The 16,947-nt window shown below is 44.4% G+C and overlaps 1 protein-coding gene across 1 annotated transcript in view; it reads right to left on the bottom strand.

Moving 5' to 3' along the window:
* ptprbl (protein tyrosine phosphatase receptor type B, like) overlaps window positions 1-16,947 on the bottom strand; it is a 67,110-nt gene that overhangs the window by 13,186 nt on the left and 36,977 nt on the right. Inside the window, exons 16-28 of the mRNA XM_085780528.1 lie at window positions 15,353-15,625; window positions 14,503-14,769; window positions 12,033-12,323; window positions 9,788-10,060; window positions 7,814-7,957; window positions 5,983-6,250; window positions 4,743-4,858; window positions 4,557-4,662; window positions 3,808-3,882; window positions 3,610-3,627; window positions 2,549-2,630; window positions 2,366-2,456; window positions 57-133 (exon numbers count right to left, since the gene is read on the bottom strand). Of these exons, the coding sequence (XP_085636654.1) occupies window positions 57-133; window positions 2,366-2,456; window positions 2,549-2,630; window positions 3,610-3,627; window positions 3,808-3,882; window positions 4,557-4,662; window positions 4,743-4,858; window positions 5,983-6,250; window positions 7,814-7,957; window positions 9,788-10,060; window positions 12,033-12,323; window positions 14,503-14,769; window positions 15,353-15,625 (2,081 nt within the window). The remainder of the gene's footprint in view (window positions 1-56; window positions 134-2,365; window positions 2,457-2,548; window positions 2,631-3,609; window positions 3,628-3,807; window positions 3,883-4,556; window positions 4,663-4,742; window positions 4,859-5,982; window positions 6,251-7,813; window positions 7,958-9,787; window positions 10,061-12,032; window positions 12,324-14,502; window positions 14,770-15,352; window positions 15,626-16,947) is intronic.

Below are 16,947 nucleotides of genomic sequence, written 5' to 3'. Positions count from 1 at the left end.
TCTGTGTGTGTGTTAGTGTGTGTGTGTGTGTGTGTGTGTGTGTGTGTGTAGCTTACAGGGATGTAGCTGGCGTTGATGTAGTCGGAGCAGGGATCATCATCTATGTAGGAGAGCTTCACCCGGGTGGAGTCGTCTGGACACAAACACACACTCACTTCAGACCTGGACTACGTTTCACACAGCAGCTTTAGTGAAAACTCTGAGTCTGTTCACCCTGAACTGAGGGGAAACTCTGGGTTTTCTGTTTCACAAAGGGAGGTAACCAAGGGGGCAGTTGTGGGTCTGAGAAGTGAAGTCACTTCCCTGTTCAACAAACTGCAATCCCCTCTTCTTCCTCTGGGGGCTGGTGTCAGAAGGGAGCATTCTCCATAGACCCCCATGTTAAAATCACCCACTTTACATCCTCAATAAACATGTTAAAAGCCTGGTGTCACAACGTTTTCTGGTCTGAACCAATAGTTTCTACCCCCGCACACACTCTGAGGGGTTTAACTCTACTGTTTGACTGTTATTAGGTTAAAACTCTGAGGGGGTTTAACTCTACCGTTTGACCGTTATTAGGTTAAAACTCTGAGGGGTTTAACTCTACTGTTTGACTGTTATTAGGTTAAAACTCTGAGGGGTTTAACTCTACCGTTTGACCGTTATTAGGTTCAAACTCTGAGGGGTTTAACTCTACCGTTTGACCGTTATTAGGTTCAAACTCTGAGGGGTTTAACTCTACCGTTTGACCGTTATTAGGTTAAAACTCTGAGGGGTTTAACTCTACCGTTTGACCGTTATTAGGTTAAAACTCTGAGGGGTTTAACTCTACTGTTTGACTGTTATTAGGTTAAAACTCTGAGGGGTTTAACTCTACCGTTTGACCGTTATTAGGTTCAAACTCTGAGGGGTTTAACTCTACCGTTTGACCGTTATTAGGTTAAAACTCTGAGGGGTTTAACTCTACCGTTTGACCGTTATTAGGTTAAAACTCTGAGGGGTTTAACTCTACCGTTTGACCGTTATTAGGTTCAAACTCTGAGGGGGTTTAACTCTACCGTTTGACCGTTATTAGGTTAAAACTCTGAGGGGGTTTAACTCTACCGTTTGACCGTTATTAGGTTCAAACTCTGAGGGGTTTAACTCTACCGTTTGACCGTTATTAGGTTAAAACTCTGAGGGGTTTAACTCTACCGTTTGACCGTTATTAGGTTAAAACTCTGAGGGGTTTAACTCTACCGTTTGACCGTTATTAGGTTAAAACTCTGAGGGGTTTAACTCTACCGTTTGACCGTTATTAGGTTAAAACTCTGAGGGGTTTAACTCTACCGTTTGACCGTTATTAGGTTAAAACTCTGAGGGGTTTAACTCTACCGTTTGACCGTTATTAGGTTCAAACTCTGAGGGGTTTAACTCTACCGTTTGACCGTTATTAGGTTAAAACTCTGAGGGGGTTTAACTCTACCGTTTGACCGTTATTAGGTTAAAACTCTGAGGGGTTTAACTCTACCGTTTGACCGTTATCAGGTTAAAACTCTGAGGGGGGTGAATTTTCTACCGTTTGACTGTTATTAGGTTAAAACTCTGGCCAATTAGGGCGTTGAAACATTGAGTGACAGGTCCGAGCAGCTCCATGGACAGCTGCTTCGAGGCCAGTGGGCGGGTTCTCGGCCGGCCAATCCAACATGGCGCTGTTCAGGCCGCCATGTTGGAGTCACAACAACGACTCCCCAAAACCAATGGGGGACGTCACGGTGCTACGGCCATTCTTTTTACAGTCTATGGAGGTAACTCCAACCAGGGAAAGAGGAGTAACTCCAGCCCGTTTCACAAAGAGAGGTAACTGAAGCTCAGAGTCAGTTACTATGGCAACACACTCCGTGAACCTAACCTGGTCGGGACCCTGAGCTTCTCCTTTTTATCTGAAGCTGCAGACTGAAAGCAGCGGCTGACAGGACTGGATGTTTGATTCTCCATGTGAGGATTAGTTTGATCGTTCAGTTTATCTGAGCAACCCTCACATGACACCACACGGACACGTCTCTCTCTCTCTCTCTGTCTTATTTATTATATTTCGTAGCAGGTCGATCCACTTATGGATTATTTCCGGGTGTGATTGATGACTACACACACATCCCATAATACATCCATGGCACATCCCCGTCACGTTATAATGGAGACAAACTTGAACATATCAAACACACATTTGGAGTTGCACCTGCTCAAACACACGATGTTGAATAACTCTCCAGATTTCTTTTTTAGATTAGATTAAGGCTTTTTTTTTGCTGGTTGTCATGGTGAATCATGTTTAGTTATCTTTGTTTGTCTCACATCAACCCCCCCCCCCACCCCACTGCCCCCCCCCCCCCCCTGGACTCACAGGGCAGGATGTTGTTGTAGCGGTTCTTCCCGCGGTTCTCTGGCAGCAGAGCCGAGTCCAGCGGCTGGTTGCGACCGACGTCCTTCAGGTCCTGATGATGGGACCAGAACGGGGTTCAGATGGTTGTCATGACAACAGCCCCCCTGACCCCCCCCCCGTAGGCGTGGTACATTACCACATTACCTCGTACTCCTCTGACAGCAGGTAGTGGGAGTCGGCCATCAGTTTACTGTAGTGAGACTCAAAGTGGACGATCCTGACGGGACTGAGACAGAGAAGAGAGGGTTAGAGTGTCATTCATGTCTGTCAACTTCCTGTTTGCTTTTGCACATTTCATGTTCATGTCTTGTCTTTCCTGTTTTATTTTGAAATCACTAACCCTCTGTCTCTGTTCTAGAGTTACTTCCTGCACGCCCCCCCCCCTCACCGTCCCGTCACACCTGCTCCCTGATTGTTCTCCCCACCTGTTTCCCATCTTCCCTCATCACCTCTTGTACTTCACCTTGTGTGTCTCACAGTCTAGTTGCCAGTTCGTTGTGCTTCACGGTCTTCGTCCCAGCTCATATCATAGTCCAAGTCATAGCCTGTTTTGTGTATGACCTTGTTTGCTCCTTCGACCTGCCTTTTTACCTCTTGGTTTTGGAAACCTCTGTCTGACTGCCTGTGTACCTAACCCTGTCTGGTATAAAAACCTGCCTGTTTGTCTGAACTAGAGCACTGTAAAAGAGAGTAACTACACCTCCATTGACTCCCGTGGTTAAAGCCTCATGCCCCCTAGTGGCAGGATGTGGGTATTGCAACAGCGCCCAGAAAACCCATTCACTCCAGTGTATGTGTGTTGCCCACTTGCTGCTAAATTGATGAAAACGGTCGTGTTTTTGTTTTTAGGTGTCTTGGTCATATCAGATTATACTTAGAATTTGTTAATAACAAAATGTAGATTGAAAACTAGAAAACTGTTTGTTCTTTTTTGTTAATGTTTATCTGTAAAGGATCCTCAATGATGCTATTAACGTGGGTGATCTATAAATGTCCTTAAATTATTGAAAACACCACACTGCTCATTCACCAACAATGCAGAGATGTCAGTTCATATTCCTCCACCAGGAGGCGCTGCCATTGGACCGATGCTGTCACTACTCTCTGTTACAGCTCTAGTCTGAACCGTCTGTGTTGAGCATCTGTGTGACCAGTTCTGTGCTCTGGGGGGTTCATGATGACATCATGACAGGTAAGAGACTCACCTGGAGATACGACGGTGTCTGGAGACGGGAGGAAGAGGAGCAGAGGATGAAGAAGACAATATTATTACATGTGTATATAGGTTGTATGTATGTATATAACAGAAGCTCTGGTCATGTGACCGCTGGTCGTCATGTGACCAGCTGGTCGTCATGTGACCGCTGGTCGTCATGTGACCGCTGGTCGTCATGGTTTCTCACCCTCTGACCGCCAGGTGACCTGATGATGTCGTTCGCTCTCTGACGCTCATCCTGACTCCTGCTCCCTCCTCCACACTGAAACACAAAGAGACTAGTTAACACAACTAGTTAACACAACTAGTTAACACAACTAGTTACTGTAACTAACTAGTTACCACAACTAGTTAACACAACTAGTTAACACAACTAGTTACCGCAACTAGTTACTGTAACAAGTTACCACAACTAGCTGTGGTAACTAGTTACAGTAACTAGTTACAGTAACTAGTTACAGTAACTAGTTACCACAGCTAGTTAAACAGCTAGTTAGTTCCCTACTCACACTTTGCGGGCCCTGTGCCTACAGACCAGCAGCACGGTGACGGCCATCACTACCACAGCTAGTTACCACAGCTAGTTACTGTAACAAGTTACCACAACTAGTTATGGTAACTAGTTGTGGTAACTAGTTACAGTAACTAGTTACAGTAACTAGTTACCACAGCTAGTTAAACAGCTAGTTAGTTCCCTACTCACACTTTGCGGGCCCTGTGCCTACAGACCAGCAGCACGGTGACGGCCATCACTACCACAGCTAGTTACCACAGCTAGTTACCACAGCTAGTTACAGTAACTAGTTACCACAGCTAGTTACAGTAACTAGTTACCACAGCTAGTTACCACAGCTAGTTAGTGCAGCTAGTTACCACAGCTAGTTACAGTAACTAGTTACCACAGCTAGTTAAACAGCTAGTTAGTTCCCTACTCACCCTTTGCGGGCCCTGTGCCTACAGACCAGCAGCGCGGTGACGGCCATCACCGTGGCGATGAGGAACAGCCCGGCGCTGACGCCCTCGACGACGCCGCTCAGTGGATCTGTGGAGACAAACGGTCACGTGACTCGTGCTCGTCCTCCCACATCCTGACTGTCGCCGTCGGCAACGAGCGTTTCTCACCGGTCTCCGTGACGACGGGCAGCGACAGGAAGGTGTCGGTGAAGAGCGGCGAGCCGATGACATCATCACCTCCGTCCTGGTCGTCAAACAGCTGAGTGAACGCTCTGACGCTGAGTCTGCACGACACACGGAGGTTCATCACAACAACTTCATCCAACTTAAAGGAGAAACCCGTCCATTTCTGACCCCTAAATCGTTGTCCTGATGGTCAGCCAGTGTTGGTGGGGGGCAAACGACTAAAATTGATGCAGGCAAACCAGAGTTACCATGGCTACCCGGCGCTAGCGATAGCCACACAACGCTAACCCATGGGGGCAATTCTTTCAACCACAACAAACAGTCAGAAAACAATCAGATATCTCTGGTACATGACTGGAATCCTTAGAGACACCACTGAACTCATATAGTGGAGAGTAGAAACAGTAGAAACTTTGTGTTTTTGCACGTAATCGAGCATAGGTATGGTGTGTGTATGTGTGTGGGATACATTTTTCTAAATTTTTATAGAGTTTTTAAATTATTGTTTTTAATTTATTGTCTATTGTTGCTGTATTTTAAAGTCTGTATCAATAAAGTCTATCTATCTATCTAGTGGTAATGTCCAGAATATCTCTGACCGTTTATTTTAGTAAAGAAATCACCACAACAAGGACAAAGTGTTAGTTTCTCTCTGTGATGGGATAGTAATGTCTTTGTGGGATGTTTCAGAGTTAAAAACACAAAGTTTCTACTGTTTCTACTCTCCACTATATGAGTTCAGTGGTGTCTCTAACGGTGCGTTCACACCGGGCGCGAGTAAAATATTCGCCCCGCGCTCTACTCGCTCGAGTTTGCCCGCTGGAATATTTGTTTTTACTCGCAAACGGGTGAATTTCGCGTTTTCGCTTAATTCACGCCGCGCCATTCGCGTCTACATTGACTTTGTATGTAATCTTATCGCGCGGAAATTTCGCCTCGCACCCGGTGTGAACACGCCGTAAGGATCCCAGTCATGTACAAGAGATATCTGATTGTTTTCTGAGTGTTTGTTGTGGTTGAAAGAATTGCCCCCATGGGTTAGCGTTGTGGCTAGCGCTAGCGCCGGGTAGCCATGGTAACTCTGGTTTGCCTGCATCAATTTTAGTCGCGTTTTCTGCTCCAACCAACACTGGGTGACCATCAGGACAACGATTTAGGGTCAAAAATGGCCGGTATTCTCCTTTAAGGTGTAAGTGATTGTAGTAATAGACCGGGTCGGTACCTGTAGGCCGTTCTGGGTTTCAGCGGTCCGTCACAGAAGCGGCTCAGGTCTCTGCCGGTCTCTGGTGCCGTGTCTCTGTGGTCGCAGCTCCCGCCGAGCGCCGCCGTCCCCGTTCCCACGGTGATCTCCACGCTGCGGGGGCCGTCGGGGCCGAGGCTGCAGCGGCTCGGGAAGTAGCCGGTCTGGTAGGACCGCACCGAGCTGTTGGACCGGTAGTCCCGGTAGGAGGCCAGAGGGTGGCGCTGGTCCGGCTGCTCGGTACCAGAACCTACAGACACCAAGGAAACACATCAGAGTAGATTAGGTTAGATTAGGTTAGGTTAGATTAGGTTAGATTAGGTTAGATTAGATTAGATTAGATTAGGGTTATATTAGATTGAGCTGTTGGACTGGTAGTCCCGGTAGGAGGCCAGAGGGTGGCGCTGGTCCGGCTGCTCATTACCAGAACCTACAGACACCAAGGAAACACATCAGAGTAGATTAGGTTAGATTAGGTTAGATTAGGTTAGATTAGATTAGGGTTATATTAGATTGAGCTGTTGGACCGGTAGTCCCGGTAGGAGGCCAGAGGGTGGCGCTGGTCCGGCTGCTCGGTACCATAACCTCCACACACCGAGGACAGGAAACACATCAGAGGAGAGGTATCTGTACAAACTCAAAATCTTTCCAAGAATATTTGTCTTATTTCTTGTCAAAATGTTTCATTTCTAGTCAAAACTAAACTCTTTCCACTTAAAATAAGACTCATCACCTAAAAATGAACTTGTTTTTAGATCATTTTCACTTGTTTCAAACTAATCTTCACTTGAAATAAGTAGAAAAATCTGCCAGTGAAAGCAAGTTTTTTGTGTTTGTTATCCACCACTTTATTTTCCCATGATCCATTGCGTCACACCACAACGGAAGTTGGTTTTTCTAGCGAGCGGCTAACTGGCAGCGTTAGCCACCGGTTCTAGCGAGCGGCTAACTGGTAGCGTTAGCCACCGGTTCTAGCGAGCGGCTAACTGGTAGCGTCAGCTACCGGTTCTAGCAAGCGGCTAACTGGTAGCGTTAGCGGCTAACTGGTAGCGTTAGCCACCGGTTCTAGCGAGCGGCTAACTGGTAGCGTTAGCCACCAGTTCTAGTGAGCGGCTAACTGGTAGCGTTAGCGGCTAACTGGTAGCGTTAGCCACCGGTGTAGGTACCACATGTGGGGGCTCCGGGCTGCCAAAACCGTTGTGACTAAATCTGATGTTTGTTAAGTCTAGAAAACTAATTATTGAACAAACATTACTATTTCTGTGTGCATGTTTTTGTAGTTAGTCATGGTTATCGTAGTTGTTAGCTTAGCTGCTGCTGACAGCTAACAGCAGCAGCTAAGCTAACATCAGGACGTCAGCTGTTAAAACCCTCCCGTTGTGGGACACGACATGAAACTACTCCAGTTAGCTCAGTCATGTTGGAACTCAGATATCTGCTGGAAAACATATTTGTTCATGGAGCGTTTATTGAGTTATTTAAGACACTGCTAACGGCTAACAGCTAACGGCTAACAGCTAACAGCTAACGTTAATCTAAAATGTAATGAATGGAGCGTCATGGCGACACCCAGCGTCGTTCCCCGGAAAGTGGTGGATAAGAAAGAAAAACTTGCTCCACTATTAGATTTTTCTACTTATTTCAAGTGAAAATCAGCTTGAAAGAAGTAAAAAGTGTCTAAAAACAAGCTGCTTTTAATGTGATGAGTCTTATTTTAAGTAGAATGAGATTAGTTTTGACTAGAAATGACATTTTGACTAGAGTTTTGGCAGTGTGTGTATAGTTGAGTAGGGTCCTCTCAGGGCGTCGGTACCTTCGGACTCGGTCACCACCACGGTGAAGAACCTGACGGCCCCGTTGACGTCGCTGAACCAGCTGCAGTTGAAGCTGAAGACGATGGAGGACTTGGTGACCACAGCGTCGCTCACTCTGGTGCTGACCGGGGGGACGGGAGGACCTGAGGGACGTTAGGACCAGTAGAGACACCAGTTAGACACCTGACTGGACAATAGAGACCAGTAATTTTAGGCCAAAAAAAGGCTCAACGTTGAACAAATTGCAACAGAAGCAAACTCAACTCAACTATTTTGTATCCTCAACATGTCCAAAAAAGGCCCGAAGAATCCCATTAGGGGAAATTATTGTTCTCACGTGAATAGGGTAAATTTTTTAACCTTTAGATATCTCCATGAGTTTTTTTTTTATTCTTTGTTAACATGAGCAAATTTGCATAAATTTGCATAAATTCCACAGTTTTGACGGCACATGTATATATGGAGTTGCTGTGGTGGTACCAATATGAAAACTGGAATGAGTTGACTCCATCGGTCAACCGACAAAAAACCACTTTACATTTCAAGATGACTGCAATTTTTCAAGACAGTCACATCCTTAGTAGAGCAGGCATGACATTATGTATGGCTAATTTGCAGACATACAACACCTGACAGCCTAAATGGTTCCATTCAGACCTTAATATTAAGTTTTTTAACTGTAATATGTTAACAAGACTGAACAAGACATTTTCACCTGCTCTACCCAACGTTTAGATCAGGTGTTGTATGTATGCAAATTAGCCATACGTAATGTCATACCTGCTCTACTAAGGATGTGGCTGTCTTGAAAAATTGCAGTCATCTTGAAATTTAAAGTGGTCAACTTGCCAGTTGACCGATGGAGTCAACTCATTCCAGTTTTCATGCCGGTACCACCACAGCAACTTCATATATAGCTACATGTGCCGTCAGAACGGTGGAATTTATGCAAATTTATGCAAACTTGCTCATGTTAACAAATAATTTCAAACAACTTGTAATACATTTTTTGTTTGTGTTAATGTCAGTAATCAACTCAGTAATTTTCATGGAGATATCTAAAGGTTAAAAACGTTACCCTATTCACGTGAGAACAATAATGAATAGGTGTATGAATGGGATATATTTGGGTCTTTTTCTAAACTTTCCCCTAATGGGATTCTTCTGGGCTTTTTTTCCCTCACTCAGGACATGTTGAGGATACAAAACCAGTTGAGTTTGATTCTGTTGCAGTTTGTTCAACCTTTTCTCATAAAATGACTGGACTAATGGATTTGATTTGATCAAATCTATTAGTCCAGTCATTTTATGAAAAATAATAGAGACCTTGTAGTAAGGGCATTTTAGCAGATATTTGACCAATCTGGGAACTAAATCCTTACCAAGAAATTTCTTCACAATTGTCTTTAGGAACGTGCGTAATATCATGTCTTAAAATGTTGAAATTCAACTCCCGTGGGAAACCCCCTAAAAAACTACTCAAAGTTGGGGTACCCGTAACTGGATTTTTGAACATTCTGAAATGTTAAATTTGGCCTTAAGTAACTTGTGAAGGGTCAAACTTGATCGCAAACATTAGTTTTACGCCCAAAACACTCCTTGGTGGAGAAAAAAACAGCCACACCCACTTTTCTTGTTCATCAGAACCCCCACTACCACCAATAGAATGTATTGCAGAGAAGCCATTCCTTAGCATGGCAGAGGTTGTGTTACATAATACTACTAAATACTCAATATAATATAACTTTTATTCTACCCTTTTTTCTATAGGACATTATACAGTACCCCAACTTTGAGTAGTTTTTTAGGGGGTTTCCCACGGGAGTTGAATTTCAACATTTTAAGACATGATATTACGCACGTTCCTAAAGACAATTGTGAAGAAATTTCTTGGTAAGGATTTAGTTCCCAGATTTTCATATGTTGCCCTTATTATTGGTCTGAACCCCGGCCTTTAAGCCCCGCCCCCTTACGGTCGATCATGGTGACCACGGTGTCCTGAGCCTCCTCGCTGGTGGTCTGGTCTGAGATGACCTTCACCGACACCGTGTAGTGTTTGTGGGGCACCAGCTGCGTGATGAGGTAGGCGGTGGCGTTGCGGCCGGTGCGTCGGGAGTAGACCAGCGTGCTGACGTCCAGACACTCCACGGTGTAGGAGTCGTAGTCCGCCACCGGGGGCGCCCACGAGCACGAGATGGAGGTGGAGCTCTGGGGGTGGCAGTGGAGGCCGTGGACCGGCTCGGGCTCTTCAACCACAACAGAGGGGGTGGGGGGGGGTCAGGTTAATAAGACACACTGCAAAAACTCTACATCTATCCAACAGTATCTGTCTTATCTCTAGTCAAAATGTCTCATTTCTACTTAAAATCAGACTCATCACATTAAAAGCAGCTTGTTTTTAGACACTTTTTACTTCTTTCAAGCAGATTTTCACTTGAAATAAGTAGAAAAATCTGATAGTGGAGCAAGTTTTTCTTTCTTATTACAAGCACACAAAAAAAACTTGCTTTCACTGGCAGATTTTTCTACTTATTTCAAGTGAAAATTAGTTTGAAACAAGTGAAAATGATCTAAAAACAAGTTCATTTTTAGGTGATGAGTCTTATTTAAAGTAGAAAGAGATTCGTTTTGACTAGAAATGAGACATTTTGACAAGAAAGAAGACAAATATTATTGGAGAGATTTTGAGTTTTTGCAGTGCACATCTTCATCATCATCATCAACATCATCATCTAAGGGGATTCCTTTAAAGGGACAATGAGGAGTTTTGTTAAAGTGAAGTGTTTTCTCACTACATTTATGAGCCTCCGCACCGTGAAATTCTTTGACCGGTGCAAGACAGACTCATGTTTTCATTCATCAAGAATTAAAGTCAGAGGTTGGAAGACGATCACATACCGTCGTAGTTCCCACCATAAACGGAGATTCATACGGCGGCGTTATTCTCATGACTCGCCACGAAACCGAAAGTAAAGAAACGCTGGTCGGCTCGCCCAGCATTTCCACCACCACTAATAATAACAAAATAACCATAGAGACAAAACCATAGATTTATCTAAAATGGACCATTAACAAGTGGTAACGGAGATTCATCCACATTAATATCAGACTTTTTTATAACCAAATAGAAACTCCTCGTTGTCCCTTTAAAGCCTTTGGACTCGGTCTCCCATCATCCTTCACCTTTTCAACCCTAGGTGTGAAATTTGCAATTTCAACTACCATTGGTCACCGCATGGCCCAGGACCTGTGATGTCACTGAGCCATCTAACAGGAGAACTGGGACCCCCCTTCAACAGTCACATACGTCATCAGTTGTCTCTGCTCTGCTAATAAAATAAAATAAACCTTACTGCAGACTGCTGTGTTGATAGTAAAACATGTATTTGTTGATGTAAATGTGGTGGTTTGTGTCCGTAGGCTCCAGAGCCCCGAGGCAGCGCTGCTCTTCTGTCCAATACACACAGGAAGCTTCACTTTACATTCAGACTAACTAATGCTACTGATACAGCTGTTAGATTTCATCACTGAGACCAACATTTATCTCCTAGAAATACTTTAACCAGCCGGTGGTAAACCTCTAAAAACCTGTGGGTAAGTTAATTAGCGATGGTTTTCTCCCCCGGGATGATGACGGAGGTTGGCCGGCTGAGCAGCTCTCTGGACGGGTGGTGTCTCTGTGACGAGCCGCTGATCTGCTCCACAGGTGGAGCTTCACTTCTCCCAAAAACATGGGAGCAAACGTCTAAACAGCCTCATGTGGATAAACCCACCGCACATTGGGATCTAAACAGCTACTTTCTCTCATGAAAACATGATGAGGGAAACCAAGAAATCCCATTAGACTCCGTAGCGTAGCTCTGAACAGCTCACGGCTAAAACTTAACAAAATGACGTAACAACAGCAGCGCTACAGTGAGAAATAAAACAGCTGCCGGTTGCCGTGAGATGCATTCTGGGAAACTTGTCATAGCCCTCAGTTTGAAGCGTGCCTCTGAAAAATCTCTGTCTGAAGGTCCAGATAGCCAGACCACTTCCCCCTAACCCTCGTCTGGACCAGAACCAGGACAACACCACTTCACATGAACGCACAAAACGAAGGGTTAGGGCCACGGGGGAACTGGAATTCACCCTGTCTCTTATTATGCACAGTTATTATGCAAAGTATATTGATGTGTGTATTATTGTGTGTAGTATACGTTTACTGCTGCCACCTACTGGTTCGGATGCTGGTGTGGATGGCCGTGCTGTAGGTCGCCGTGGCCCCGGTCGCCGTGGCGCCGCTGACGGTGCGGAGGCTGAAGGTGTAGCGTCGCCCTGGAAACATGCCGGTCAGGATGCGGCTGCCCGAGGTGCGGCTGTGGTACGGGTTGACCACGGACAGACGGTCTCGGGGCGTCCACCGCAGCTCGAAGTCGTCGTAGTCCGAGTCCTCGGGGCCGCTCCACGTGATCTCCAGAGACGTGTTGGTGACGCCGCGGAACAGGAAGGACGACGGGGGTCTGGGGGCTTTTAGGGGGGGGGATTACATATGGGATTACACATTTAATGACAAATACAAAAGACAAAGACTAGACAGTCCTTCCTGTTGTACTGCAAAAACTAAAAAATCTTTCCAAGAATATTTGTCTTATTTCTAGTCAAAACTAATCTCTTTCCACTTAAAATAAGACTCATCACCTAAAAATGAACTTGTTTTTAGATCATTTTCACTTGTTTCAAACTCATTTTCACTTGAAATAAGTAGAAAAATCTGCCAGTGAAAGCAAGTTTTTTGTGTTTGTAATAAGAAAGAAAAACTTGCTCCACTATCAGATTTTTCTACTTATTTCAAGTGAAAATCTGCTTGAAAGAAGTAAAAAGTGTCTAAAAACAAGCTGCTTTTAATGTGATGAGTCTGATTTTAAGTATCATGAGATTGTTTTGACTAGAAATAAGACAAATATTCTTGGTAAGATGTAGAGTTTTTGTGGTGTGGTGTTACCTGCCACACAGGTTTGTGTGGGATTACAAGACACATTTACTGACAAATACAAAAGACAAAGACTAGACAGTCCTTCCTGTTGCACTGCAAAAACTCATTTCTAGTCAAAACTAATCTCTTTCCTCTTAAAATAAGACTCATCACCTAAAAATTAACTTGTTTTTTGATCATTTTCACTTGTTTCAAACAAATTTTCACTTGAAATAAGTAGAAAAATCGCCCCCAAATTGCTCCACTATCGGATTATTTCAAGTGAAAATCTGCTTGACAACTTGACATAAAGACAATTTAAACTGTCATAGCAGACCTAATTGCCAAACTTTAAAAATGATGTCAAGTTGTCAGAAAAAAAACATCTCAAACAATGTCAACTTTGCATCAAAAGTGACATAACTTACCGAATGACACTTAACCACAGCTGTCAGAAGTTGATTGATGGTTATGACAGCTGTTATGTCAATCTGATGAACACCTATTACAGTAAAGTGTTACCGACTCTTTTAATTTATGTTTTTAATATGTTGATGTATTTATTTGACACTGGCACATTGTACTTTATTTGTGCAAACATTTCATTATTTATTGATTGATGGATTTGTAGCTCTTTGCTGCTATAGGAGACTGCCCAACGAAATGTCGTTGTATATGTTTTTTATGCAATGACAACAATAAACTTAAAGGGATAGTATCATTTTTCTAAAGTGGGGTTGTGTGATCTCCAAATAGCCCCTAAGTACTTTAATTGCAGTAGAAGACTCTCTGCACTCCTCCCGTTAGCAACGCCAGCCCATAATAGCCCTGCCCAGAGATTTACAACATACAGATTCTTGACCAGATTGAGTATTTGAGCCAAATCTCAAATACTCAATCTGGTCAAGACGGCTAGCAAAATCTTGGGTTCCCCTGTCCCACGTTCACCTCAAGATCTGTTTGAACAGGCCACCATTAGGCTGACAAACTCTATTCTAGCAGATCCTACGCACGCTCTTCTCCCTGAATATGAGCTCTTAAATTCAGGAAGAAGATATCGAGTCCCTCTGAGCAGGCACAATCGCCTCAAAAACTCGTTCATCCCTCTGTCCATTAAATTTATGAATGAGCAGTTTGTGTGATGATGTGTATGAATGTTTGCGTGTCCACACATCTGCCACTAGTACTTTTCTGAGGCATATTGCACTTTAATCATTTTATTGTATGTTTTTAGTACTTCTCTGCTGCTTCTCCCCTGTACTGTTTCTGTCTTTGTTGTGACGCAGCACTGCTCTCTGTCCGAGAGAAATTTCTCCTTCGGGAGACCAATAAATGATTTTGACTTTTTTGACTTTGACAGTGTTGTGAACAGACCCAAAGAAACGGCCTATTTTCACGGCCTAAAAGAGGTTTTACCTGAAAAAAATACACAGTTCCATTGTTCACTATAATATAAATTTTTCCAGCCCTTCAAAGTGCAGGAAAAACACAGTTTTTACTGAAAAAATTTTATTATAGTGTAATAATATATGTTGTAAACCCCTTGGCAGGGCTATTATGGGCTGGCGTTGCTAACGGGAGGAGTGCAGAGAGTCTTCTACTGCAATGAAAGTACTTAGGGGCTATTTGTAGATCATACAACCACACTGTAAAAAAAATGCTACTATCCCTTTAAACTTAAACTTTTCTTTTTAGACAAATGATAGAAAACACAACAACATATAGTTTCCTCACCGGTGCGGCCCAGCGTGCTGGCTGTGTTGCTCAGGTCTCCGCTCAGACTCAGGACTTGGACCTGGTACTGCCGCCCGGGGACCAGGTCTGGGAAGACGGACTCGGTGGCCTGCGGGTCCAGACGGCGCTCGGCCTGAGGCGATCCGTCGGGTCTGTAGAGGACCAGCAGGAAGCCGCTCAGATCCCCCGGACCGCGGTCCCAGCTCACACTCAGAGACTCAGACCGGTTCCCACTGTCGGCCCTCAGGGACTGGACCGCTGCTGGGACTGACCAATAAAAAGCAAGGATCAACACAGTGACATCATCCTCACACACCTTCAGTCAGTGGTGTAGTCTAGGTGATACTCAGCTATAGGCTACTCAGTATAACCACTGGAAATGCATTAATATCTCAGTAAACCCACTATTAATCTGGTCGACCAGCAGAACTGAAATGTAACATCACGAAACATAGCCGTTTTAGAGGGAAATACAGAGACTGTTGATGAAAAACTGTCCCTGAAGGCAACGTGCATCAGCGGTTTTGCATGAATTTCCCTCTAAAACAACTCTGTGTGGTAACGTTGTGTTATTATCTCATAGCGTGGTGAATGTGCAGCTCACAACTTGTCCACCAGAGCGTTGTGGAGTTGTTGGATTGTGTATTTGATGTGTTTGATGAGGGAAACCAAGAAATCCCATAATGAGCCTCCGTAGCGTAGCTCTGAGCAGCTCACGGCTCTGCTCCGCCGTTCTAAAAACAGCTTGCACCGACAATTAAAGGTAACGAACCTACTGCTATGACTGTAGGGATTATGGTGATGGGCCAGTTTGACTAAATGTTGAACTATCCCTTTAACCCCCCCTCACCTGTGCGGGCCCAGATGGAGGACTGGTTGCTCTGGTCTCCGCTGTGGGTCTGGACCAGCAGCCGGTACGACGCTCCGGGTCTGAGGCCGTGGAAGGAGCAGAGCTGCTGACCGCTGGACTGGCCGCCGACGCTCCGACGCTCCTGCAGCCGCTCGTCGCTCCGGTACAACGACACCTCGTAGGAGTCGAACTCGCCCTCGGGGGGGGACCAGAGGAAGGACAGGCTGCTGGTGGCGTTGGTCTGCACCGCCAGGACCGAGACCGCCGCCGGGCCTGATGGGAAGAGGATGCTCAGGATCAGACGCTTCACACTGATCCAGGTTCAGTTAGAGCTGTTCGATTAATCGATTTAAAATCGTAATCGCGATTATTTGGAATCGTAAAAATCAATTCTTTTTAAATTGTAAAAGTCGATTTTTTACTCTGACTAGGGTAATTATGGTAATGACTGCTGCCTCCTTCCTCCCATCACGCTCTCCCACTGCTCTCCTCTCCCCACACACTGGAAACAAGCATGTCGGCGTTTCGCTGAGACCAGTGAGGATTTCGTTGCCAAAAAGACCAACGGCCCTTTTCCACTACACAGTTACAGCTCTCACGGTCCATTAGGTCCATTTAAAAAGACACAAACTGCACACAAAATAGTTTGTCATTTAACAAAAAAATCGTAATCGTAATCAGAAATCGATTTTTCAGAGAAGAAAATCGAGATTTTATTTTTGGGCAAAATCGAACAGCCCTAGGTTCAGGGCTCAGGGCTGCAGACTGAAACCACTTCACATCCTAGAAGACTTATCTGGAATTATTCAAACGTTACTCATCAAACACTTTTTCTTTTTTAATCTCTTTGTCTTTTTATTTAATTATATATATTTTTTTAAGTATATTTTTTGGGCTTTTTATTGCCTTTAATAGACAGTACAGTAGAGAGAGAGACAGGAAAGGGGGAGGCAGAGAACGGGAATGACATGCAGGAAAGGGCTGCCTGATGCGGGATTCGAACCGGGGACGCCTGCAGAGAGGACTGTAGCCTCTACATGGGGTCTTTTTTATTTTTCAACGAATTTCCTTAAAATCTTAAAAACTGTTTTGGTAACATTTTGACTTTGTGCCCTCGTTCCCAGTTATCGACCACGTCCATAGTTTAACTGAGCTTTCTTGCCTGTTTTGCCTGTTTTGCCTCAACATGTGTGTTTTTTGTTTCCCTCCTTTGCAGTGGTTTTTGGTTGTTAAATAAAACTACTCTGCTCCTGAGTCCTCTTTCAGTCCAGACGTGACATCATGGTTTAGGACGACAGAGTCGAACAGAAGGCATAGGCCCTATAGGATTTTAGCAGATCCCAGTCTCCCCCTGGCCAATGAATTTCAAAAACTCCCCTCAGGAAGGCGCTATAGAGCTGCCAAAACTACCAAACATATTTTTAAGAAATCATTCATACCGCATGCAATCACAATAATAAATTCATAAATGCATTTCAGGACACTAGCTATGTATATGACCATTTTACTCTTTTACTCTTTTATTCTTTTACTATTTTGCTATGCTATTTATTGTGTGTTATTGTATTGTATTTTATGTGGTTTTATGCTACTGT

Source organism: Trachurus japonicus, chromosome 6 (genome assembly GCF_045865225.1).
Source record: "Trachurus japonicus isolate A0001 chromosome 6, Traja_1.0".
Lineage (NCBI taxonomy): Eukaryota > Metazoa > Chordata > Actinopteri > Carangiformes > Carangidae > Trachurus > Trachurus japonicus.
This window is presented reverse-complemented; position numbering and strand designations above follow the sequence as displayed.